The 24,836-nt window shown below is 42.8% G+C and overlaps 1 protein-coding gene across 1 annotated transcript; it reads left to right on the plus strand.

Annotated features, from left to right (window-relative positions):
* Nucleotides 1-676: 676 nt before the first annotated feature.
* Nucleotides 677-24,193, plus strand: STC2 (stanniocalcin 2). Its single transcript, XM_060765116.2, has 4 exons — nt 677-1,018; nt 5,606-5,748; nt 9,444-9,655; nt 21,140-24,193. Exons 1-4 carry the CDS (start codon nt 862-864, stop codon nt 21,534-21,536), a joined length of 909 nt encoding a protein of 302 aa, XP_060621099.2. The 5' UTR covers nt 677-861; the 3' UTR covers nt 21,537-24,193.
* Nucleotides 24,194-24,836: the final 643 nt, after the last annotated feature.

Genomic DNA, 24,836 nt, shown 5'->3' on the forward strand with positions numbered 1-24,836 from the left:
GAAAGGTCAAGAGAGAATGCTTCTGGAACATACAGCCCAGAAAACTCACAGCAACCCAGTTCCCAAAATAATGCAGTTCCATTATGGGGGAAGCTGGAGTGGGCCGTCATCACCCACTCATTCCTGGGTGCATCTACGCTGTAAAATTAATGCAGCTTGAGACTCCTTCAGTGCTGCGGAGTCCTGGGGTTGCAGTTTGGTAGGGCAGCAACACCTTTGGGAAGAGAAGAGCTCATGGCCTTATAAAACCGCAGCTTCCGGAGTTCCAGAGCACTAGGCTAGGGAGGTTAAAGGGTGCCCAAGTGTATCCGTTCCACAGTGCAGATACCTCACCCCGTTCCAAAGACACAAAATTGTGCGTATATGTATATGCATATGTATATGTGTGTGTGTGTGTGAGAGAGAGAGAGAGAGAGAGAGAGAGATGTGCATATGCCGATGCATAAAGAAGACCGGGTGCAATGCGCGGAGAGCTCTCTCGCTCGCTCGCTCTCTCGCTCTGCCCGGGCCTCCTTTGCAGCCTCCTGCTGCTGCTGCTGCTGCTGCTGCTCGTGGCTGCCTGGCTGCCCTGGCGGGGCGAGAGTGGCGCGTGCCGCGTAGTAGCCGCCTGGGGCTGTCCTTGGCCCCGCCCCCGCGCGCGGTGTCAGAGCCGAGCGGCGTCTCCGGTTGGTCGGCGCGGCGGGCCAACATCTGCGGGGCTCCTTCATTCAAGGCACGCCGGGCGCCGCCGCCGCCGCCGCCGCCGGGGATATTTGAGGCTCCGTCCGCTCCCTCGCCGGACACTTCCTCCTCCGCTCGCTCCTTGGCTGCACCACGCCACGCCGCTCGCCTCGCCAAAGTCTGCAAGCCGTGCCGGGAAGCATGCGAGCCCCGTGGGTCGGGAGGCTGGCGAGCCTGGCGCTGGTCTTGGCCAGCCTCGGCCTGGCGCTGGGCACGGAAGCCACCGACCCCCCGGAGGGAGCCCCCGACAGAGCCCCTCCGCAGCACCAGAAAGGGCGGCTCTCCTTGCAGAACACAGGTCGGTCTGGTCTCCTCTCTCTCTGTGTGTTGCCATCTCTCTCTCTCTCATATCTCTCCATCTCTCTCTCATCTATCGCTCTCTCATATCTCTCTCTCATCTCTCTCTCATCTATTTCTCTCTCGCTATCTGCCTCTCTCGCTCCCGTCTCTTTCTCATCTCAATCTCTCATATATCTCTCTCCATCTATCTCTGTCTCAAATCTCTCTCTCCATTGGTATCTCGTTCTCATCTCTCTTTCTCTCTCCCTCTATCTATCTATCTATCTCCATCGGTCTCTCTCTCTCATCTCTCGCTCTCATCGCTCTCATTTCTCTCTCATATCTATCTCGGTCTCTCTCATCTCTCGCTCTCATCTCTCTCTCATCTATCTCTCTCTCTCTCCATCGGTCTCTCTCTCAAATCTATCTCTCTCTGTGTCTCTCCTCTCTCTCTCTCTCATCTATCTCTCTCTCTCTCCATCGGTCTCTCTCTCTCTCTCTCTCAAATTTCTATCTCTGTGTCTCTCATCTCTCTGTCTGTCTCTCTCTCTCATCTCTCTCTCTCTCTCGGTCATTCTCTCATCTATCCATCAGTCTCGGTCTCTCGCTCTCTCTCCTTCTCTCATTTGACTCTCTCTCTCTCTCTCTCATTTGTCTCTCTCTCATCTCTCTATCCATCTATCTATATCTCGAGCTTGGTCTTCGCTATAAGGCCGTGTGGCTTTTAACTATATCGGTGCCAAAGGCGTTGCAGTTTTGCCAGACCTTTCACCTTCCCTCCCAAAAGAGTCCGGCGTTCCTCGCTTGCACCGCGTGCGTCTCGGCTGTAGGACGAGTGCAGTGTTTGACCCCGCGCCGTGGCTCGAGGCTGCTCGGGGATCGTGAGCGTGGCGCTTCTCTCCCGCCTTTCTTTCTTTCTCGCCTGAGTGCCGGGGCTTCAGCCCATTGCAGCGCGCGAGGGGCCACCCGTGCCGGCTCAAGGGGTGCCCAGGCGCATTCATCGGCTAGGCTAGAGCGGGGGGGGGGGGGGCGAATCTCGCGCGGAGGGCTTTCCTGCCGCTTTGGGGAAGCAGCTTCCTCCTCCTCCGCGCAGCACGTGCTTTTGGGGCGGGCGCGAACCCCGTCTTTCCACCGGGAAAGGGAGCGCCCGTTTAGAGTCAAGAGGCTGGCCCTGCCCTGCCGTACCCTGCAGCTCGGAAACTGCATCCTAGGCCAGTGTAGAGCCATCCAGCCACAAAGGCATCATCGGCCCTTCCTTCATCCTCTCTCCCTTGGATTCAGGATCAGGGAGCACTGCAGTGCTGGGCCAGACTGCATGCATACTACCAGATAGTTCGGGCATGGGCAAACTTGGGCCCTCCGGGTGTTGGACTCCAACGCCCACAATCCCTGCCCTCAGGCCCTTTCCTTTTCGCTTAAGCGGCTGAGGGGGGAAAGGAAGGGGCCTGAGGCCAGGAATTGTGGGAGTTGTAGTCCAAAACACCCGGAGGGCCCCAGTTTGCCCATGCGTACGACAGATAGATGCACCCAGTCAGGAAGAGTGATCTGGTCTTGTCTTCCCGCGCCCATAACCCACCGAAAGCTTTCCTTGGAGACGAGAAAAGCCATCTCAAAGGAGACCCCCAACTGTGAAACTTCTGTAGAAGGTGGGTTGAAAGGAATGGAAGGGGATCCACCCCCCCCCCCCTATTTGTCTTACTCCAGGCGAATGCAGCAGACGTTGCTTCAACCCCCCCCTCCCCCTAGCCTGGGGGCAGGGAATGCCCGAAAGCGCGCCTGGTGAGGGGAGGGCTGTCCCGTGTGAATGCCATTCCTGGGACACGTGATCGGAAGCGCCGGGCTCCCCCATCCTCACTTATTCCAGCTGGGCTCCTGGAACATACTCCCCCCTCCCCGCCCCTTTCCTCTCCCGCCACAAGCCCAAGCTGCACACTTACACAACCCGGGACAAAAGCTCTTTCTTTCTTCCCCTCCCGGTCGCTGTGCGCCACTTCCTCTGAGAAGGACACAATGCCAGGAGCCTCGGGGATGGACGGACAGACAGACAGCGGCAAGGCAAGGTCCTGCCCTGGCTTCGCTGAGCCTGATCCAATCGGGGCTCCTCAAAAGGAAAATCCCTGGCTCGGCCATTGGTCTTCCTCAGAAACTCCCATTGAAAGGGTTCTAGCAAAGGGAAACTCGGAGGTCTTCTATAGCTTTCAAAGCCTAGGCCAGTGGTTCTCAACCTGGGGGTCCCCGGGTGTTTTGGCCTGCAGCTCCCAAACATCCCAGCCGGTTTACCAGCTGTTAGGATTTCTGGGAGCTGAATCCCAAAACATCTGGGGACCCACAGGTTGAGAACCACTGGCCTAGACATATCCCCATCTCTCAGAGAAGTTGTTGCACGTGCACTAGGACCAGGGTTATGCAAGGCTGTGGAATTGTTTGGCTTTTGCTGAATTTCATGTCATGCTATTTGGCTTGAGTTCAAGATTCTGGGTCATAGAATCCTAGAGTTGGAAGAGACCTCCTGGGCCATCTAGTACAACCCCCTGCCAAGAAGCAGGGAAATGGCACCCAAAGCACCCCCAACAGATGGCCATCCAGCCTCTGCTTAAAAGCCTCCAAAGAAGGAGCCTCCGCCACACTCCACGGCAGGGAGTTCCACTGCTGAACAGCTCTCATAGTCAGGAAGTTCAGGTGGAATCAACTTTCTTGGTGTTTGAAGCCACTGTTCTGGGTCATCTCATCTCCTCCCTTTTTTTCATCTATCAGCGTAGAGCAGGTATGGGCAAACTTGGGCCCTCCAGGTGTTTTGGACTTCAACTCCCACCATTCCTAACAGCCTCAGCCCCCTTCCTTTTCTTCTCCTTTTCTACTTAAGCAGTTTGGGGGGGGGGGGGGGAGAGGAAAGGGCCTGAGGCTGTTAGGAATTGTGAGTCTAAGTCCAAAACACCCAGAGAGCCAAAGTTTGCCCATGCCTGGTGTAGATGCAGGAAATTATTTTATAGGATATAATTATTGTTGTTGTTTTTATAAACAATCCATCAGTATCTAAAGCAGAGCTTTCCAAACATTGTATGTTGGTGACACACCTTTTAGACATGCATCTCTTTGCTAAGCAGTCAATTTAGTTTTACTAGCAGTGGGTATGGGAACATTACATTGGCATGACACACCTACACGCTGTAGCCAATGCACTGACTTGTAGTGGCACATGGTTTGGAAAACTCTGATATTAAAATGTATCACCCAGATTTCAAAATTTTGCCCAAACTCAGAAAAAGATACACCAGTCTGTTTTGTGCAAAAAAACTAATATTGTGTTTTTGTGGCTGATATTGGTTCCACATTGACACATCCCAACTTCATTTGACCTAATGGTACTTATTTCCAAGCAAACAGGCTCCTGATGGGATTATAAAACCACAAGGAGTATTGGGAATATGTAGTAGTGCAATACAAGAAACCTGTCTTATACGGATGTATTGTGAATGTTCTCATTGGCTTTAGAGACTTGGAAGTCCACTTATATTGGATATGGACGCATTCCTGTAAACTGATCAAGCATTTCTTCTCACTGGAAGAACCAACGGTCACTTTTTGAGCCAGAGCTTTCCAAACATTTCATGTTGGTGACATACCTTTTAGGCATGCATCATTTCATAACACAGGAGTTCAGTTTTACTAGCAAACCAGAGGTTAAGCCAACTCTCACAGCCACATGCATAAACTGTAATAGCAAAATGTGTTGAGATATAACATATCTCGTAAAGGTAAAGGTTTCCCCTTGACATGAAGTCTAGTCGTGTCCAACTCTGGGGGGTGGTGCTCATCTCAATTTCTAGGCTGAAGATCCGGTGTTGTACATACTCGCCTCCAAGGTCATGAGGCCAGCATGACTGCATGGAGCACCATTACCTTCCCGCACATTTGCATGTTTTTGAACTGCTAGGTTGGCAGAAGCTGGGGCTAACAATGGGAACTCACCCCACCCCATGAATTCAAAGCGCCAACCTTCTGGTCAGCAAGTTCCGCAGCTTAGTGGTTTATAACCCACTGCACCACCACAGAAACCATTTATATTAAAAAAATATATGATTGGTTGTTTCATATGGACTTAGATGTTTTGCATTACATTTGTGTGACACACTTACACGCTACAGGTTACACACTAATATGCCGTGGCACAGTTTCAAAACCTCTGGTCTGAGCATATGCCCTTTCCCTTGAAATTTACACTGAGTTTTATTTCTTAAGAAATTTTGTTTCATAAAGAAAAAATGGGTTGAACACATTGTTTCACATATACCCTGCCTTTTTTCCTGGGCACTCCTCCCCATTTCATTTTTTACAGTAACAGCAGCTCTGTGAAGTAGGTAAGTAGGCTTGATTTGGCAACAGGCCCAAAGTCACCCCACTGCATCTGGAGCTCCCTAGGTTTCATCTTCTGACTGCTGTGCCACACTGTCTCTTTGAAAGAGTATTTTGCTGAGTTTTTCTTGCTGTACCATTTTTTTGGTCCGATTTTATTAAAACAAAGATCATGTGTAAGCAAAAGAACTGTTTTCCCTCCAGTGAGTGTTGCTGTTTTGTAATACTGATTGTGGTGGCTGTTCATTTCCAGCTGAAATCCAGCACTGCCTGGTCAACGCTGGTGATGTGGGGTGCAGTGTGTTTGAGTGCTTTGAAAACAACTCCTGTGAGATTCGAGGCTTGCATGAGATCTGCATGACGTTCCTCCACAATGCTGGAAAATTTGATGCCCAGGTAAGGATAAACAAGCTCACATATACAACACAAAGATGCATGTACCAGTAGGCCTAGAAGCTGCTAATGTTTCATGTTGAAGTATTTTAGGTTCTTGTTAGATTTATGTTGCTTGGATTTAATCCAGCTTCTGAGGATAATGCAATCTGTTCACTTAAAGCAGGCATCCTCAAACTGCGGGCCTCCAGCTGTTTGGGCGTTCAACTCCCTAAATTCCTGACAATTGAACAAGCTCATTATGGCTTCTGGGAGTTGGAGGCCCAAACAGCTGGAGGGCCACAGTTTGAGGATGTTAACCTCCCACCTCACTTTCTTCATCTACAGATGTCTTCTTTGTAGTTCCCCAATCTTTGTACTGTACATTCTCCACAAACTCCACCAACTGAAGAGAGAGACCATTCTAGGAGCAAGCAGCTCCCTGGATGAAGCCATAATTGGAAAGTGTGGTCTAGGACTCATTTAAAAGAGAGCTGATATCAAAGAGCTCATAACACAGATTTTATTGTGTAGAGCAGGCCTGCACAATGTGTGGCCCTGCAGCTCCCAGAATTTCTGACCATTGGACAAGCTGGCTAGGCTTCTTGAAGTTGAAGTCCAAGACACCTGGATGGCCATAGGTTGTACAGGCTTAGTATAAAGTAAGGATGTTCAAAGTGAGACTCTTCAAGTGTTTTTGACTGCAGCTCTTCCATTGGCCTCAAGTGTCATAACCATTGGCAAGGGAAGCTGTAGTTCAACAATGCTAGTGGATAGAGAACATTTGATCCTTCAAATATCACTCCAGAAGCATAGAGTTGGAAGAGACATCATGGGCCATCCGATACAACCTCCTGCCAAGAAGCAGGAAAACCACATTCAAAGCCCCCCCAACAGATGGCCATCCATCCTCTGTTTAAAAGCCTCCAAAGAAAGAGCTTTCACCACATTCCAAAGCAGAGAGTTCCACTGCTGAACAGCTCTGACAGTTAGGAAGTTCTTCCTAATGTTCAGGCGGAATCTCCTTTCCTGTTGTCAGAAGCCATTGTTCCGCTTCCTAGTCTCCAGGGAAGCAGAAAACAAGCTTGCTCCCTCCTCCCTATGACTTCCCTTCACATATTTATACATGGCCATCATGTCTCCTCTCAGCCTTCTCTTCTGCAGGCGAAACACGCCCAGCTCTTTAAACCACTCCTCATAGGGCTTGCTCTCCAGACCCTTGATCATTTTAGTTGACCTCCTCTGTACACATTCCAGCTTGGCAACATCTCCCTTCAACTGCAGTGCCCAGAATTGGACACAGTATTCCAGGTGAGGTCTAACCAAGGCAAAATAGAGGGTAGCATGACTTCCCTGGATCTAGACACTATGCTCCTATTGATGCAGGCCAAAATCCCATTGGCTTTTTAAGCTGCTGATCGACATTGTTGGCTCATGTTTAACTTGTTGTGCACAAGGACTCCAAGATCTTTTTCACATGTACTGCTGTTGAGCTAGGCGTCTCCCATTCTGTATCTTTGCAGAGTTGTCCTTCAGACAGGAGCCTTCTTCTGTCTCATGGAAATAGTCTCCATGCCAATTGATCTTAAAGTTTTCCACCTGAGACAAAATGTTTAACATCTACAAGAACCATGGAGTCCTCTCAGATATAGATGCAGTACTCTGTTAAGGGGAAATGAAGGCTTTAAAGTATTCTTAATGCCTAAATCCATGGATTCCATGTATGGTGTTCTCACTGTCAGAGGATTTGTTAATGATGGCATGCCTGGATTATTAAAGTTTAAGATTGCAAATGGAAACTAGTACAGCCAGCCTTCCACATTCACAGATTAGGGGCAGGGGATTCCCATGAAATGAAAAACTGTAAATAAAGAAATTGCTATTTTTTTTACATGAGAGAAAACCTGTCTAGGAATGTATAGGTCTTTCAGCAGGATTATGTAGTTATGTAACTTCCCCTAGACCAGTGGTGACAAGGGACCTCTTGAAAAAGGACCACTTTGACCAGGGACCACTCTCCAACATTAGTACCAAAAGGGTTACAAATTGGGTTTTGGTCAACTTTAGATTTGGTTTGGTTATTTGGGGTGCTGATTGAGAAAATTGCATTGGATAGATAGCATCAGCTCTAGTTTCTAATACAGAACATAAGCCATCCAGTAGTCGCCATCTACTCACCCACAGAAAACCATATTTAATAAACTAGAACTGATGTGGTAGTAGTAATCTTTCGTGGGCAATCAGCCCCTCCCCTCCCGTTACCTCAGCACTATAAGAGGGTTTCATGAGAGCAGTAGCTCTCATTGCCGCATGGTTTCGAGACAATGGTGTAGTAATGGTGAGACTGTGGACCATATTTTTGTTCTTGCAGACCACTGGTGTTCCACAGACCACTGACATCTCTCTGGACATCTCTAGGTCCTCCAACATAATTGCAGGCCACTGACCATAGAATCATATTGGAGAAGCTAAAGATTTCTAGAGAGAATGTTTTTGATCAAATCCACAAAAGTCAAAATTGCAAATGTGATGGCTGTATGTAAACTTTAGTGTGTTATGTAGCAAATAACCCTATTCCCATTCTAGCCTTTAAGAGGAATATAACCATCATAATGGGCACCCTGAGTGTCCCAATGTATGTTCCAAGGGTTACACTTCCCACGTTGCACCTGTGTTGTGGCCACAGAGTCCTGCATTGGTAGAATTTGCCTTTAGAAAGATTCAGAAATGATGTTTCTCGGGTCAAGTAGGTCAGAGGAGGGTGAAGCCCACAAAGGTCTGGAGAGGGAGGCAGAATGGCCCCTGTGCCTTCAGACATTGCCTTCCCTTGTCTTATTTGTTTCTGTTGCAAAGAAAAAGGCCAAACAAAAGAAGCCCAAATTCTCCCACCCACTGCTAAGATTCTGCTACCATACACTGGAGGAGGGAGAAGAAAGAACATAGGCACCGTAGGGTGCAGTGGTCATTAAATACTCGTTAGCTAGGATGACCTGAAAGGGAAGCATAGAAGGAATGCCAGAACATTGCCAGCTGCCTGTCATTCAGCAAGTGGAAGAAGAGCTGACCAGTTATCCAGAGAATTGTACCACATCATTGAAGCATGACTCACTTTCCAACCTTAATGGGAGAATGGGAAAAGAATAGGGACGAGGAATGGCTTAGATTCCACATGGCATGTCAGTGTGTAGAGGAATAGCTACGTTTAGGGGGAAAGTAATAAGCTTTTGAGATGTTGATGTCTTTAAAAAGTTCACCCATTCTCTAGATCAGCATCATCTACTTATGAGACTCTTTCATACTACACAATTGTAGCACTATTCCACTAACTTTAGAGAAGTTCAAGATTTGATCAGAGGAACCAGAAAATTCTGAAGGGAAATTGTAAATGTCCTTCTCAGAACTGCAGGCCCATGGGGTTGAAATACTGCAGTTAAAGTGGAATCATAACACTAAAATTCTGCAGTATGTATGAACCTCTGGTATGAGGGCAACCCATAGAGGTCCATCATCATCCTATGCTACTTGGATAGTAAAATACCAACCATCCTAACCACACCCAATTATATCCTGTAGAGCTCTTAATATATGCAAGCATTTCCATTATTATGCTTCTATCCCTCCTCTCTCTGGGTGTCCTTAAATTGAGACAGCTATTCTTCTTTGAATCATGCTCTACAGAGATGAACACATGTGTGTTTTTGTTTTTTGCTGTTTTACAGGGAAAATCTTTCATTAAGGATGCGCTAAGATGCAAGGCCCACGCCTTACGCCACAAGTTTAGTTGCATCAGTCGCAAGTGCCACTCCATCAAGGAGATGGTGTTCCAGCTACAGCGCGAATGCTATCAGAAGCACGACCTCTGCTCTGCAGCCAAGGAGAATGTTCAGGTCATGGTGGAAATGATACACTTTAAAGATCTACTCCAGCATGAGTAAGTGAGAGGATTGCAATGTGGGGCTGTCAGGGCAGGAGGGGGATCGATGACAGAGAGCCCACTCTTTCCACTGGTGAGCTACCTTGTAAGCACCAATGACATTTCAGTGCTGTTCATCTTCCTATTGTTTATCCAGGTGAAATGGCAGGTCCTTAGGACTTGAGTGATTAGGACAAGTATACCTCTGATAACAAAACAGGTGTGTTCCTCTGAATGATTTTAACAGGAATAGTGGTAACAGAGGTAGAAATAACAAGGAAAAGTAGAGATAATGTATATGCTGCAAAAAATAAAAATGGTATTGGGTTGCTATGAGTTTTCCAGGCTGGTATTGTTGAATGGTATTGTTGGCCCTTCATATCCACAGATTCTGTATCCAAGAAGTCAACCATCCACAGCTTGAAAATATTCCAATAAGTAAACCTTGATTTTGCCATTTAATACAAGGGACACAATTTTATTATGTATTATATATAATGGCACTTGAGGATTCATGGGTTTTGGTATCCATGCTGCATTCTGGAACCAAACTATGAGTGGATAATAGGACTTACTGTGCAACATAGTTCTGCAAACATTTTCAGAACTACACAGAATGCCTGTATGAATTTTAAAAAAACAGATCAAGTCAGCTTTGCATAAATAAACAAAAACATTTGATCCTTCAAAATGTTTCCAGAATCGAGTGGTGAATTTCACCAGTCTTCACTTTTCTTACGATAGCGATCTTATTGGCCAAACATACCATTCAGTGTTCTTTTTGACATGTTGCAGAGGCAGGCTAATCTTTCCCTTTTCTTTCTGGATTGCTGTTCTCACTGAGACCCCTTCACACAGCCCTATATCCCAGAATATCAAAGCAGAACATCCCACAATATCTGCTTTGAACTGAGTTTTCTGAGTCCACACTGCCATATAGTCCAGTTCAAAGTAGATAACATGGGGTTTTATTCAGTTGTGTGGAAAGGGCCTTAGTAAGGGGCCTTAGTAAGGGATTCTGCTGTTGCTGTTTGGTTTACCAGTTGCAAGTTGGCACACATGTCAGCTCCAACAAAATCCCACTTTTCCCATTTCAAGATTTATTGCAGTGTTTACTACAAACATACTACTGCAACCTGGCAGTCTGTTTTTCTTCAGTCCACCTTTCTCATCCTCCCAATATTGATGCTGCTTTTTTTAAAGGGTCCAACTAGACAAAGAAAGAAATGCAGGTGTAAAAAGGAGCTTCTTTTTCAGAGGCTTTGTTCACTGGGATTATATATCTCAATGAATGAAGAATGGGAAGTATACAGGTAGGATGGGCTAGTCATTTTCGGGATACTGGAGCCAAGAGGTCTGATGGACTAACATTCCAAACTTTTAATAACCTCCTACATTTTTTTCATGTCAGGAGCGACTTGAGAAACTGCAAGTCACTTCTGGTGTGAGAGAATTGGGTGTTTGCAAGGATGTTGCCCAGGGGACACCCAAATGTTTTACCATCCTGTGGGAGGCTTCTCATGTCCCCGCATGGGATGCTGGAGCTGACAGACAGGAGCTCACCTCGCTCTCCGGATTCAAACTGCTGACCTTTCAGTCAGTTTGAATCCCATTGCGCCACCAGGGGCTACATAAAATGATCATCGTGTTGCTAAAGGTTGCTAGCTTTCTTTGGCCCCATCTACACTGCCATGTAACATGGTTTGAACTGGATTGTATGAGGTTATACCTATCATATTACCCAATTCATTCTGCATTTTAATGTCAATGTAGATGGTGCCTTCATCTTATTTTTTAATGTTTTTGATCCTGCATTCCCAATTTTACTCTTACTTTCTCCTTAGATGTTTCTGAAGAGACAATGTTAGACATTACGGTAGGAGTAACTATGGGGGAGTGTGGTCTTAACATCTCTGTATGAAATGGTGAAATGATTACACATTTAACAAAAATACCCTTTTTATTTTTATCACAAATTCACACTACAGGTTATTCTTCTTTCCAGCGTGGATTTCATACAAGCTGGTAAATGGGAGAAAAGGATGTGTGATCACTGATTCTTTAACACACTAGTAGTGTGGTAGAAGTGGAGACATACTAATATTTGATTGTCACTTGGCATGTGCTGAAATATGGAGGCGATTTTACTCTTTCGGTATCTTAATCTGCCATAAAATTCCTAACTGATGTTGTCCATTTGCCATATGGCATTAGCTGGGGGATCTTAGGCAGAGATACCATTCTCTCATGACTAACTTTCCAGGGTCTGGATGAAGTTGCTGAATAGGATCAGATCTAAAAGTGGACAGGGTCACAACACACTCACATTAAACACCCTCTCATCTATATTCATTTAAGCACAGAGAGCAGTATTTTTACCCTCTACAGTGATTTCCAGTGTAGCAGGGGCAAGGAAACAAAAAGGAGGGAAGGTTGCATAGGGGATCGTGCCCTGGTTCCTATTATGCCTAACCAAGATTGGAACCATTAGAAGGCCAACATACTGCATGATTAACTCTCCCAAAAGAGACTCTGTGAGTGCGTGTATGACTAATTTTAATATTGGGAGGGTAGTACATGAGCAATGAGCTTTGATTTCTCTGGATGCCATTACCACATTTCTAGTCAGCAGCTCTTTAGCAAAGATTGCAAATGGTATGGCTCACAGTCCATGTATAATGCTCATTGTCCTATGCAAACCATCACTTGAAATATTAGTTAGAAACTGGGAGTGAATGCGCAGATATCATCAATTATATACAAAACAAGTAAATGAAATTGCAAGGCATAGTTATATATTTTCAAAAAGTTATTTTTGTATTTCTTCTGCTGCTCAAAAGCAGATAAGGGAGAGATGTTGATAGCACGTTGAAGGAGGCTTTGAATTTTGTTTCATACAGATTCCATTTGATGGAACATCACATCATCACACAGTTGGCTTATATATCAGGGCGGAAAATACAAGTCCTGACAAACACACAGATCCTCAGTATTTTTGCAGACTTGACACAGGTAGAATCATAGTGAGGCCAACTTTTTTGAATGGCTGGCAAAAATCATAGTGTTCAGGTCTGAGCTGCCAAAGTATATGTACAAATGTACTTCAGTTAAATCTTTCACTCCCTTTAAAGAGTTCCCTTTCTACACTCCCAAATGACACATGCACTCCTAAAACTGGTCAATGATGCTCATTTACATTGGATGTCTGTGAATTCAGGTTTAGCAGCTTCTCTTATTTATAAAGATCAGAATATTGTTTTTAAAAGGGATAGCGTTGACACCTGTTTAAGCCTAAAATGTAGAGGTATTGGTTAGCACCTCCCAAAAGTAACCATGAACTGCCTGGTTTCCCCCCAGACCTTCTTTAAATGTTTCTTGGGGCCCGTCCACACAGCCCTATATCCCAGAATATCAAGGTAGAAAATCCCACAATATCTGCTTTGAACTGGATTATCTGAGTCCACACTCAGGTAATGTGGGATTTTCTGCCTTGATATTCTGGGATATAGGGCTGTGTGGAAGGGCCCTTGAATTCACTGTATGGTTTAAGCTTCCATGTTGCTTGGAACTGAGAGGGTTGTGGAAGCAGTAGTAGGCTTTCGAATGGAGAGCATCGTGTTGAAGTGCAGTTAGCTCCTTAAGTGGCTGAATGAATGTTGGAGAGGCCAAGCAGTGCATGAAAACCATGGAGCTTTATTTGGTTCCCAGGGAAATGTGCTGGAGACTGTTCCACACATGAATTCCCTTTTTACAAGCCAGGGCCTTTCCACACAGCCATATAATCCAGAATATCAAGGCAGATAATCCATAATAATCTGCTTTGAACTGCATTGTGTGAGTCCATGCTGCCATATAAAACCAGTTCAGTGTGAATTTTATACAGCTGTGTGGAAGGAGGCCCAGTTATATTCTGGTGCTGCAAGGAATGAGATAGCTCCATTTACAGAAAGCTTTGGGACTGTGCCTTTGCCTGTGAAATTCCTCCTTTTATTCAAAGAAGAAATTCCTCCTTTTATTATCCTCCTTGCTTCAAACCAAGAAAATAGCTTTGTCACAGTTGTGTGACAATAGGATTGAAAGACTTGGATGCTAAGGAGTTAATTCCAAAGAGACAGACCTTTTCCCATGGCTGCTGATAGGTGTTCTCCAGCCCCATTTATAATACAGTATGTGATACTCCGTGAAAGAAACCATTGGAACACTTCTGCCCAAATATTTATGAAGTAGTACAAGGAGAAGAGAACACCACCCTTTCCACTCTAGAGACGGGGCAGTTAATTCTACCTACATTGTATCAGCAAAATAAAACCTAGGTTCCTACCTTGAAAGCTGGCTTATGTTGAGTCAGTTAATCTATTCAGGGTTTCAAGGAAGAATCTTTCTCACCCCCCTCCAAAGACAGTAGAAACTGAATGTGAGATGTGCTGCATACACTGCATGGTCAACCAGATAGTTTTTAGCCTTTGTCCAATCTTGATCCTTGCCCCGTGTAATATTTGCATTTGCAGGCCTGACGTAGTGGTTTAAGCATTGAACTATGGCTCTGGAGACCAGGGTTCAGTTCCCCGCTTGGCCACTGAGTGACCTTTGGTGAATCACACACCTAACCCCAGAAAACTCAGTGATTGTTTGACCTTGGAGTCGGCATAAGTCAGGGATACCTTGAAGATGGCCCATGAGGTCACAAAGAGTTGGAAGCGACTGAATGAATAAACAACAAACCTTGAGGACACACAGCAACAAAGCAAATGTTTGCATAATGTTTCCTAGAATGCCAATTAAGGGGCCTACACTGTCAGCAACATAAACTAAACACTGCACATGCTTGTATATATTTATTTCCAGCATGAGCAAACTATCAGCCATTTCTGGGTTATGTTGCATCATGAATTTTCAATAAGGAACATGACTCAGATTGCTTAAGAGGGCTGCAGTCAAATGGTCTGTTGGTCCAAGGGAGGAGTGGTATCTATGTCAGAATGAAATACCAGATGAGAAGTGTGACAATCAACTTCATATTCATTAAATGTGAGCTGTCTTTTGACCACTGGCTTCCAAACTATTTTGCAGAAATCCCTATAGTTCTTCAGATGCATATCAGTGTCTCTTTGGTGGGTAGATCAAGAATGTCCAGACACCTTGCTCACCCTTGTTGGCCTTGTGTCTGTAATGTGTGTTGGATCTATTTTTTCTCACTTCTTCTCATCCAATAGGATGGTGAGATACAAGAAGCTCTGCCAACAGCCCACTTACCTGGGAGTGTACACTCTAGAACAAGCATGGGCAAACTTCAGCCCTCCAGGTGTTTTGGACTTCAACTTCCACTATTCCTACTGGCTGTTAGGAATTGTGGGAGTTGAAGTCCAAAACACCTGGAGGGCTGAAGCTTGCCCATGCCTGCTCTAGAGCATGTCCCAGAATCCTTTGCAAAATCCTTTACATGGCTTTTGTAGCAGATGCACTCTGGTTTCTTGGTGAACAAGTCACTGTGGAAAGTACGGTACTTCCTCAAGGCAGGAAGTTGAAAACTTGGGTATCTGGAAAAGAAGACAAATGTAGATTTGGAGATTGGCATAGTGAAAGAAGACATATAGGTAGTTGCTGGTTAATTATGTGATCCATATTGAGGGGTGTCAGTGGTCATGAGGGTTGGGTTCACGTGTGTAGAGGTTAGAAGGATAAGAAATGTTAAGATGTAATAACTGTACAGCCAATTGTAATTTTTCACATGTTTAACAAGCACTGACTGTATACCATTTTGTAAATTTGCTTACTCTTTTGTATATCTTTCTTTTTTATTGATCATCTCTTTTATCTTTTATATACACTATAAAACAATTTTAAAAATTTAAAACAGAAAAAGAAAAAATTGAGGTGGAGAAAAAAACGCTCCAATTTAAAGCTTTGAAAATTGGGGGGCAGTACATATTTGCTTTGTGACGAAAGGCACAAAATTCACTTGCATTTCTTCCAGATCACTGCATTTAGCAGCAATGCTTTTTGGGCATCAAATGTGTGAATTCAGAATAAAACAATAGTGTTATTTTTATTTCCTTTTCTCACTAAGGTACACACTGCTACTTTCTGCACTTTATTCCAAACTGCCTTCTCTCCAGGAAGCTATGTTTAGCAGATAGCATAAATTGCAGTTTGCTTTCCCCTGTTAGAATTGCCAGGTTGAAAAGTAGAGAAGGCTCCTGAACTGTACATTTAATGGTTACATAGAAAAGGAAATTTCAGCAGATGTTGCTTGTTTCCTAGGTGCATGACAGGTAACACCTGTCAAAATTATCTCTTTGATGAACCAATAAAGAAGCTGTCTCCAGTTTTCGAACAGGCAAAACTTACTTTAAAAAAACTCTATAGTCAAGGGAGGGGCACTTAGACTAAATTAAGAATCCCAGAATTCCATAGAATGTTGCCATTGCAATGAAAGTGGAATATAGCATAATTATGTGTGAATTCTACTCTTAAAATATGGAAATGACCTTACTGGTAAAATATTTTTCATAATACTACAGTCCTACTCTGAGTCAGAGTCCAAGAGCATTGTAAGGATCACACATTGGACTGCCTTCCCAATTAGTCTTAGCCTATAATGAGATGATAACAGTTGGAGTTCCAAAAAAATGTGTAGGGCCCCAAGTTGTCTTCCTCTTAATCTAAACAACTGTAGGACTCCAGGCTTCTTTCCTTTTAAAAGCAATTCTCAGAATCTGATTTTCAGAGAAAGCTCAGAATCTATTTCTGAGAACTATCATCCAGCCATTCCAGTGGGGAAAAGTTAATCAGTTTAGGGGAAAAAATAGTGATCTTCTGGCCAAAGGCCAAAAAGAAAGTAAGATTGTTTGTAATGCTCAACTTAAGACATTATCTTACATTATATCATTTTTTATGACAGTTAAATACATTTCTGATAATGATTTTACAAGAATCCAGAGCAGCTCTCTTCTTTAGGCAAAGTCCCACAGTCCCTTAATATTTTCTGGAGGTGAGAGAAAAGGAATGGTGTTTTCTCTTTCTTTCTCTCTTTTTCAAGAAAAAAATAGCTGCTGCCTTGAGTTAGGGGATGTTTTCCCACCAGTATTATAGAATCGAGGCCAATCGTCTGATCTGCCCCTGCAGAATTCTGGGAAATGTAGTTTAGGGAAGCCAAAAACCTCTCTAGCTGAGAATTCCAAGGCTCTGCCCCGAACTACATTTCCCAGAATCCTGCAGGAGCAACTTGGACAGGATTTCGATTCGGGGGGGGGGCTGAGTTTGTTTCGGGGGGGGCTGAGTCCAAGTGAAAGAGGGTCTACCCTAGGAAACCTTTTGTATCGTTACCCCAATACCCCCATGCATATGGGATATATTGAGTATGGTGATCAGATCATGATTTGAATGAACATAACAGTTTAAATAATGCACCAGTAAGGCCCTTTCGCGAACCAACATGAGAATTTCAGGGGGGGGGGGGCTGAAGCCCCTCAAACCCCCCCCCCCCCCCCCGGCTACATGCCTGCCCTGGGCAACTTCTTTGTAGATGGCTGATTCTCTCATACCAGAAGCAGCCAAACTTGAACAATTAATTGTCAGATGATGGCCTCCATTCTATAACACTGGTGGGAAAACGTTCCTGATGTTGGGGAAATGATGGTGATAAATTAGCATTCTAAGGAAACATTTAGATCAACTCCTGGGCTTGATGGGTATATTGCTTTTCACGGATCATATTTCCAGTTTATTCTGTTTGTTATGATGCTAACAGAGAAAAGGGAAAAATCTAGAACCAAAGCCTTGCATATATATTATTGGAACTTTGATAGCAAAGGAATACCTAGGGCTTAGTATTAGTATTCACAATTGAAAATTGCTGTTGTGAGGCACCCAGAAAAAATAATGGGAAATAATGATACTATTTTTACCACATATGGCATATTGTCAAGCTGTGGTCAAAACTGTCCTGTTCTTCCCTCTCGGATCCTTTTCCTAGAAAATCTATGTTGTGGTGCTTTTAACAACTCTACAATGTAGTGCAGCAATTAGCTACAGACTTTATTATGAAGAGTGGAACTACACAGTGAATGCTTCCTTCTGTGTGGTTCATCTTACTCATATTCTGAGGTTGTTCCACCAGGTATTTCCCTGCTACTGCCAACATCAGCAAGGTATGTGTAATGTGGACAGGGAAGAACAATGCTATTGTATCCATATAATAATAACACGGAGATGCAGGGGGAAAGGGTGTTACCCTTTGTCATTCTGCTGGCTGGAGATGGAAACCAGCTTCAGCTGTTTTATGAAAGAAGCCATTTCATGGAAAGTCTTCATTTTCTCAGAAATGGAGTACATGCTGTAGCTAGCCATCTGGTGACAGTAAGGTAATGAACAATTCTCATAAGGAAGGATGGTTCCAACAAGTGATGCAGACCAAGAGAAGAAAAATATTAGGGGAATTGGTACTTAGAATATTCTTGCTATGTTCACCTTAACATATGAACTGATACTTAGGAGACAAATTGGAACCTTTCTTTTTGATGTTGCTTGCACTGAATTAAGAAACATTGCTGAAGGGAAATAAACCTTGTTCTCGTTGTATGCCTGGATAGGATGGGATGGGAGTTGCCCCCCCCCCTTTTAAGGATAGTATAGGTGGACGTAGTTGCTGTCCAAATGCAATAAGCAAACAAATACATATTTTTGTGCCTGTTAATTCATGTCTGGCTGATAATGCCAGAGGAGGCACAACTACACAAAAATATTTGTTTGCTTGCTGCACTTATATTCCCCTTTATCCCCAAAATCTGGTTTATTTAGTCCGCTATTGTATTTGGGTGTACAATAAAGCTATACCTATTTCATTCTATGTAAATTGACTCTGGAGTTAGCCAAATAACCACTGGAAAAAAACTGAAAATGCAAGGTCTCCCACATTGCTTCCCAGAGTCACCCTTGAATGAGGAGTTCCTGGTACTCTTTTTTCATAGTACTCATGCTCTGGAACTAATTTCTCTGTCAGACTTTGAAAATTTATGACTGAGAATGAAGTCTCTGAGTTGGAAGAGCCCCAAAGGACCACCTTATTCAATCTCTGCTACTATAGGATACCACAATTTAAGCATCCCTAACAATTGGCCAACTTGCAATGAAGGCATCCACTACCTTCTAAGGTAGCCCTTCAAGTGACTTTGTGTAGAAATAAGTAAAAAATAACCACATTTCAGAATAATATGTTATGCAATTTCTTTAGGCGTAAATGAAAGTCTCTGTGAAACATAAAATTCAATTTTTGTTCTGTAGTCATAGTGACAGCATTAGCCAACAGTTTTTAACAGGGCTAAATACTAAATACCAAATAAGAGAACTGAAGGAAAATTCTGAACAGCTTACCAGCTTTATATTGAGGAGGAACACCAACAAAGGAATGGCTTTTTTCTTTTCTTGAGTGGTCTGACTGCAGATGGTAATGAGCTTTTAGCTAGGATTTGTGAGATTTCTCCTAGAGAAGAGAATCTTTTACTGTTCTTTGCTTAGAGCACGGAGATGCCCTTGGCCTTGCCAAAATTGTACTTCAGCATATGTTAGGTATAATTTTACCAAGAGTTTCTATATTTTTGCTTTTTCTATATAGCTTTGAGAATTCTATTATAATTCTGCGAGAATTGTGCGAAATGACTTGCAATGCTGGATCAGACCAAAAATTTTCTAGTCCAATACTCTATTCACACAGTGGTCAACAAGTCATTCATCAGGAGCTTACCAATAGGATATGAGTAAAATCTGTCCCTCCATCTTGTTCTCCTGAACAGTTGATACTCAAGAGTATACTGCCTCCTATACTTGAAGTGATCCATAGCTCTCCTGACTAGTGGCTCATTCTCTGTGAGTGCATCCCTTCCCTCCTTTAAAACTCACCAAGTTGGCAACCTTGTGACTCTAAATTCCACAGTTTTAAATATAGAAGAGGAAGGCAGTACCCCCCTTTTTATCTGTCCTGAATTTTTCACAATTCAATATCAGTGGAGGGCTTTGGTTCTTGTACTTGTGGAGAGGTGCAAAATTTTACCCATGCCTCCCCTTACTTGATCTTATACATTATCAACTTTGCTTGTTACTTTTGCCATTGTCTTTTTGGTTATCAGATTGTTACCTTCTTCAGTTGTTATTTGTATTCAATCTTTTTTTTTTTTTTGTAAAAATGTATCTGCAAATAGACAACATTTATAATAGCCTGCTGCCAAGATTTAACCCCTACATACACAGACTTCAGTTGTTTCTTAAAGTATTAGATGTTTGTGTTGGGCTGCTAGAGTCAGGAACACATCTGTGAATCCTGGTTTTATTAATTTTTGTACTAATCATTATCTTATTGTCACTAATTTATTAGCAGATGTACAAGGGTGGGAAAACCCTGGCCCCTCCTGCTCTCTAGATGTTTTGACATGCCAGCCTTGGTGCTTTTTCTCGCCCTTTTACCCACCCAGGTGGTCCTTCTTTGTCTCCCCCTCTACTTTCTCTTTATTCTGCCCCTTTCTGCCTCCTTAATGTTTGTCCCTGATTTTTCTACCTTTTCACCAATGCTTATTCAGCTTTTCTGTCTAGTCACTCATTTCCCCCAAACGCTTACTAGGCACCCCTCCATTTTTCTCTCTTTCAGCTGTTTGAAGAAGTTACACACTCTACAATAGGAGGCATGACTTAAAGTAGCCTACAGGCTTTTGGGGAGAATTAATATATCAAAGCCTGACTATAGTTTCCTCTGTGTCAGTTATGGAAGTCTGCCATATAAGAATTAAAGATGGTCCTGCAGGCAACATATTTCAGTTTATTAATTTATTAAGATAAATTTGTTTATTTTACCAGCAAAATAACTTAAGGGGTTCACATTTTCTGGGTCCGTGGTAGTATTCCTCCCATGTTTCAGTTGTTTTAAAGTTTCCAGTCTTCCAAAGACAGAGAGATATGCATTCTCATCTGTTATTATAGTTTATAGTTCATGAATATTTCAAAATCTGTATAGCCCTGAATGTCTTAGAATTAAAAAGCAGACCATGAAAATTAAGGAATGCATTTATGGTGCTGGGCCATACAGTTCCAATATCTTGGGACATGACATGTTTTGGATTTCAGTGGGGGGGGGGGGGGGTTTCTAGATTTTTGAATACTTATATTTGAATATATGCACTTATGCGATGTGCGACCCAAGTCTAAACAAAATTATACATTAAATATACACCTTATATGTATAACCTAAAGTTAATTGTATGTGGTACTTTTAATAATTTTATGCACAGAACAAATTTTATGTAACTAGTAACTGGTACTATCAGAAAGCAAAGGTGTCATTACTGGAAGTATTTGGAATTTTGAAATTGTGGATAAGGGATGCTCAACCTGTGCTAATCCTGTTGATTGACAAAACCATACAGCCTGAAGTGAAATGGTTATCTATCTATTATTGGTGTGTAGGTTAACATTCACCTGTAATGTTTCTCTCTTTCTCTTGGTTTCCTCCTTTAGACCATATGTTGACTTGGTGAACATCTTGCTCACTTGCGGAGAGGAGGTCAAAGAAGCCATCACAAAGAGCATCCAGTCCCAATGTGAACAGAATTGGGGGGGTCTCTGCTCCATCCTGAGCTTCTGCACCTCATCCCAACATGGGGATTCACTCCTGGAGCCTGAGAAGAAGCCCAATGAAATCTCCAGTAGACCCTCCATCAACCAAAGGGACCTTGTGGTCCACCCTGAATCTGATACCAGGGAGAGCTTCCGAAATGCCAGAGGAGAAAGAGGTAGCAGGCATCCTACAAATGCCCACACTCGCACTAAAGCTGGGAACCACAATCCCAAAATGGTTCATGGCATCATCGAACAGGCAGAGGAACTGTCTGACTTCTCCGACATCCGAAGGTGAAAGGAGGATACTGTCCTTCCTTCCTCAGAAACTTCCTTCATTGAGTTCATCTTCTTATCTAGGGGCATTCCAGAATATTTACAATGTCAAGGGGTTGGTGTCAAGCAAAGGGCATTGCGAGATATGTGGCAGTGACAGTGTATGTATTATAAGTAACAGAGGAAAAGCAATGGCTTTCGGTTTTTGATTGTATCCAGCAAATTCTATGTGTAGGTGCAGCAAAATGTCTTCATTTAAAAACTTGCATCTCTTAAAAAGAGATAAAATAGGGATTAGATACAGATTTGGGTTAATTTTGTTCCTTTTATCAGGTGTAGATTGGTCCAAATTTCCATTCTCAGGCTTGATATCTAGACTAGGTTCAGCATTAGACTCCTTCAAAGGCAGTAAGGACCTGCGACTTTTGTTAGCATATAGGAAATATTGCAGTTCTAAACTCAAATAGTTCTCTGAGCCATTGTCCTACCTGGGTGACACCATCTGCCTTAAGTGTCCCTTATATTGGTTGAATGGCCCACTGTTGACTTCTTCTCCCTTGTTCCAGCATCCTTAGAATGTTGGTTATAGAACCAATTTCAGGACAAGATACTTGGGCTTTTTTTAATCAGCCAGCCTTCTTTCTAAAACATTTTCAGAAGTTTACCTAACTACCCGACTGAAGTAGGTTTCCTAAACAATACAATATAAATGTCACCTTAGATGGGTGGTGATAATTTGGAAGTTTTATTGGGAAAGAGATAAAGTCCCTTTACCTCAAGCCACGACCACAAAGTTTGCAGAATTGTTCTAAGGCTGCCAGAGGCAAAGTTCAAACACCACAGTAAGCCTTAGGATTTCTGGCTTGCTTTGCTTGGGCACACTGCCCAGATGCTCCCAATGCAAGTGTGGGCGACTTGACAAACCACAGGCATTCCATATTTTGATAACAATGACATCTAAATCCAGCTTTCCTGCTTGTCTTCTCAACCCGTAGCAAGCCAAGGAAATAGAGAACCATGGGAGATTTCTATGGCTTATTAGGGGAGAAACACGCAGATTTCAGGGTTTCAGCTACACAGTAAAAAAAATAGATAAATAGAAGATCAGTGGCTTGTTGGGCAAATCTATTTTGTACTGGGAGCAATGAAGCAACATATACCAACACTTTGCCTTGTTGTATGACATCAGGCTGTGCCCAGTGTACACAATGTGCCAAAGAAATAAGCCATGTTTGGCAAGTGATTTAATCAGGCTACTGGTTTGGAACAAGTTTAAAGCTTGCCCCATTGTCCAGCTCCTAACCACATGTTCTTGAAAATGAAATTAATCCAATAGTCAGTGGAAATTGTTTGCACTAAATGTGCCATGGATTGCAGTGTCCATGGTCCACTATGATAGGTCATATGCTTCCTTTACTTTTGAAAATAGGTCTGTTTATCATTGGCTAGGATCACTCAGGACGCTACACTTTCAGGCATCAACCAAGGCACTGGAATGACTTTTTCTGGAAGATACTACATTACTGCTCCTATAATGTTTTCAAGAAATAGCAAGGCAGGTATCATAGAAATACAAGCCCAGGGGCTTCTACTACACATCATATTTCTGTGTATAAAGACTTCCCCAGTCACTACAATGTCAGAACAGATATATGTTTGTTCACAGTGCATGTATTTATATACTGGGTGAACCCTGAAACTACAATAACTGGGAAAGTCATCTTCATATCGATAGGAGGAGGCACATCAGCATAATGCAGTTGTTTCATCCTTGGTGAAGGCAGTTAGAAGAAAAATTTAAAGGACAATATAATTATACATCCAGCCAGCGCATGTTATTTGCACTAATAGGAATGGCTTGAGTGATTGTGCTGAGTGGTGAACCCAATTGCATTATCAAAAATAAAAATACATGAGGAATACATGGTCCCCATGCTAAAATGTTTCTGAATCACCTGGTTAGAGGGGCAGACATGACCACTTTAGTCATAAAATCATACATAGTTAAAACCCTCCAAAGATCTGCCACTAGAACCTTATACAGTGCAGATGAGTCTTTGGTAAGTTCACTTTGGTACAGTGATATTCAGTAAGAAGTCTAATTTACCAATGGAAACCAAAATATACACATTGAATGTCTCTGTCAACAGATCACCTCAGTGTGCATATAGTTTATCTTCATACATTTTAAGGAGATAGATATATGTCCCCTTCTAGCTTACATAAAGAACATTCAGGATTTCTTTTTCATTTTTCTTTTGTGGGAGTGGGGATTACATAAGGCCTAATTTTTTCCTCTTTGTGAAAATTGGATGTATGTGTTCACCTACTGATTCCACATATACTTTTATTGTAAATATTTATCATTTCTATTTATTATAGTTTTCTCCATTAAAAATAAATAAATCTGAGCACTGCTGGCAAAGGTAATTTAAATATATGTCAAGACCTGTGTTGTATATATTCATGCCACTAGTACATTTTTGTTATTGTTTAAAGCAAGGGAAATATAATTTTTATACACTCAGTAATGTTGTTGACAGCCTAAATCATATATTTATTGTTAAATTTAATTTTTAACAGAGACAAGTGCATTTAACCCAATAATTCTGTTAAGACATCTTGTGTAGCCTTACTTCTTGGAAAAATTTAAAATAAAAATGTCAGCTGTCCACTGAAGGAGCCCAATAATATCTCTAAGCATCACACTTGCTGATTGTGAAACAATTTCTTTAGAGGTCTAGTCAGAATACAAACTCTTCCATTGTGTACTTCTTCCATATATGATTTTCAGAAATAAGTCACAGTGCATTTAGTATGGCTTGCATTACTTGCAGAAAAGGCTGCAGATTTCATCCTATTAATATCAACCCAGAGTTAAGTACACACTTAAATTTAAAGCTCTGAAATTAGTGGAACTTGCTTTACTAGCTAAATTGTACAGTATAGATAAACTATATCAATGCTGATTTGACTCTTGTCAACAGAGAATAGCAGGAACCCTAGGAATAGATTTCCATAAATAAACCCATTTGTTAAAAACCTACATGGCATGAAAAAGAGGCAATAATACCTCTCGGAAGCAGAAAAGTGCCCTTCAGTATGATCAGTTTAGAAAAGGCAGAAGGTCTCTTGCATGCTTGGTGGGAGTAATTTAAGAACCTGTCATTGCTCCAACACTGCTTAAGAAATTACCTTCCAGTGACTCTAGTGGGCAAACCACAGTTCTAACACACAGGTGAGCCAAGACTGGATCTACGCGGCCATTATAATGCAGTTTGAACTGCATTATATGGGTATACACTAACCACACAACACAGTT

This window comes from Anolis sagrei, chromosome 2 (assembly GCF_037176765.1).
Source record: "Anolis sagrei isolate rAnoSag1 chromosome 2, rAnoSag1.mat, whole genome shotgun sequence".
NCBI lineage: Eukaryota > Metazoa > Chordata > Lepidosauria > Squamata > Dactyloidae > Anolis > Anolis sagrei.

Coding starts and splice junctions, on each gene's coding strand:
- STC2 (XM_060765116.2), top strand. CDS start 862: ATGCGAGCCCCGTGGGTCGGGAGGCTGGCGAGCCTGGCGCTGGTCTTG. Junction 5,749..9,443: donor CTGGAAAATTTGATGCCCAG/GTAAGGATAAAC, acceptor GCTGTTTTACAG/GGAAAATCTTTCATTAAGGA. Junction 9,656..21,139: donor AAAGATCTACTCCAGCATGA/GTAAGTGAGAGG, acceptor TTCCTCCTTTAG/ACCATATGTTGACTTGGTGA.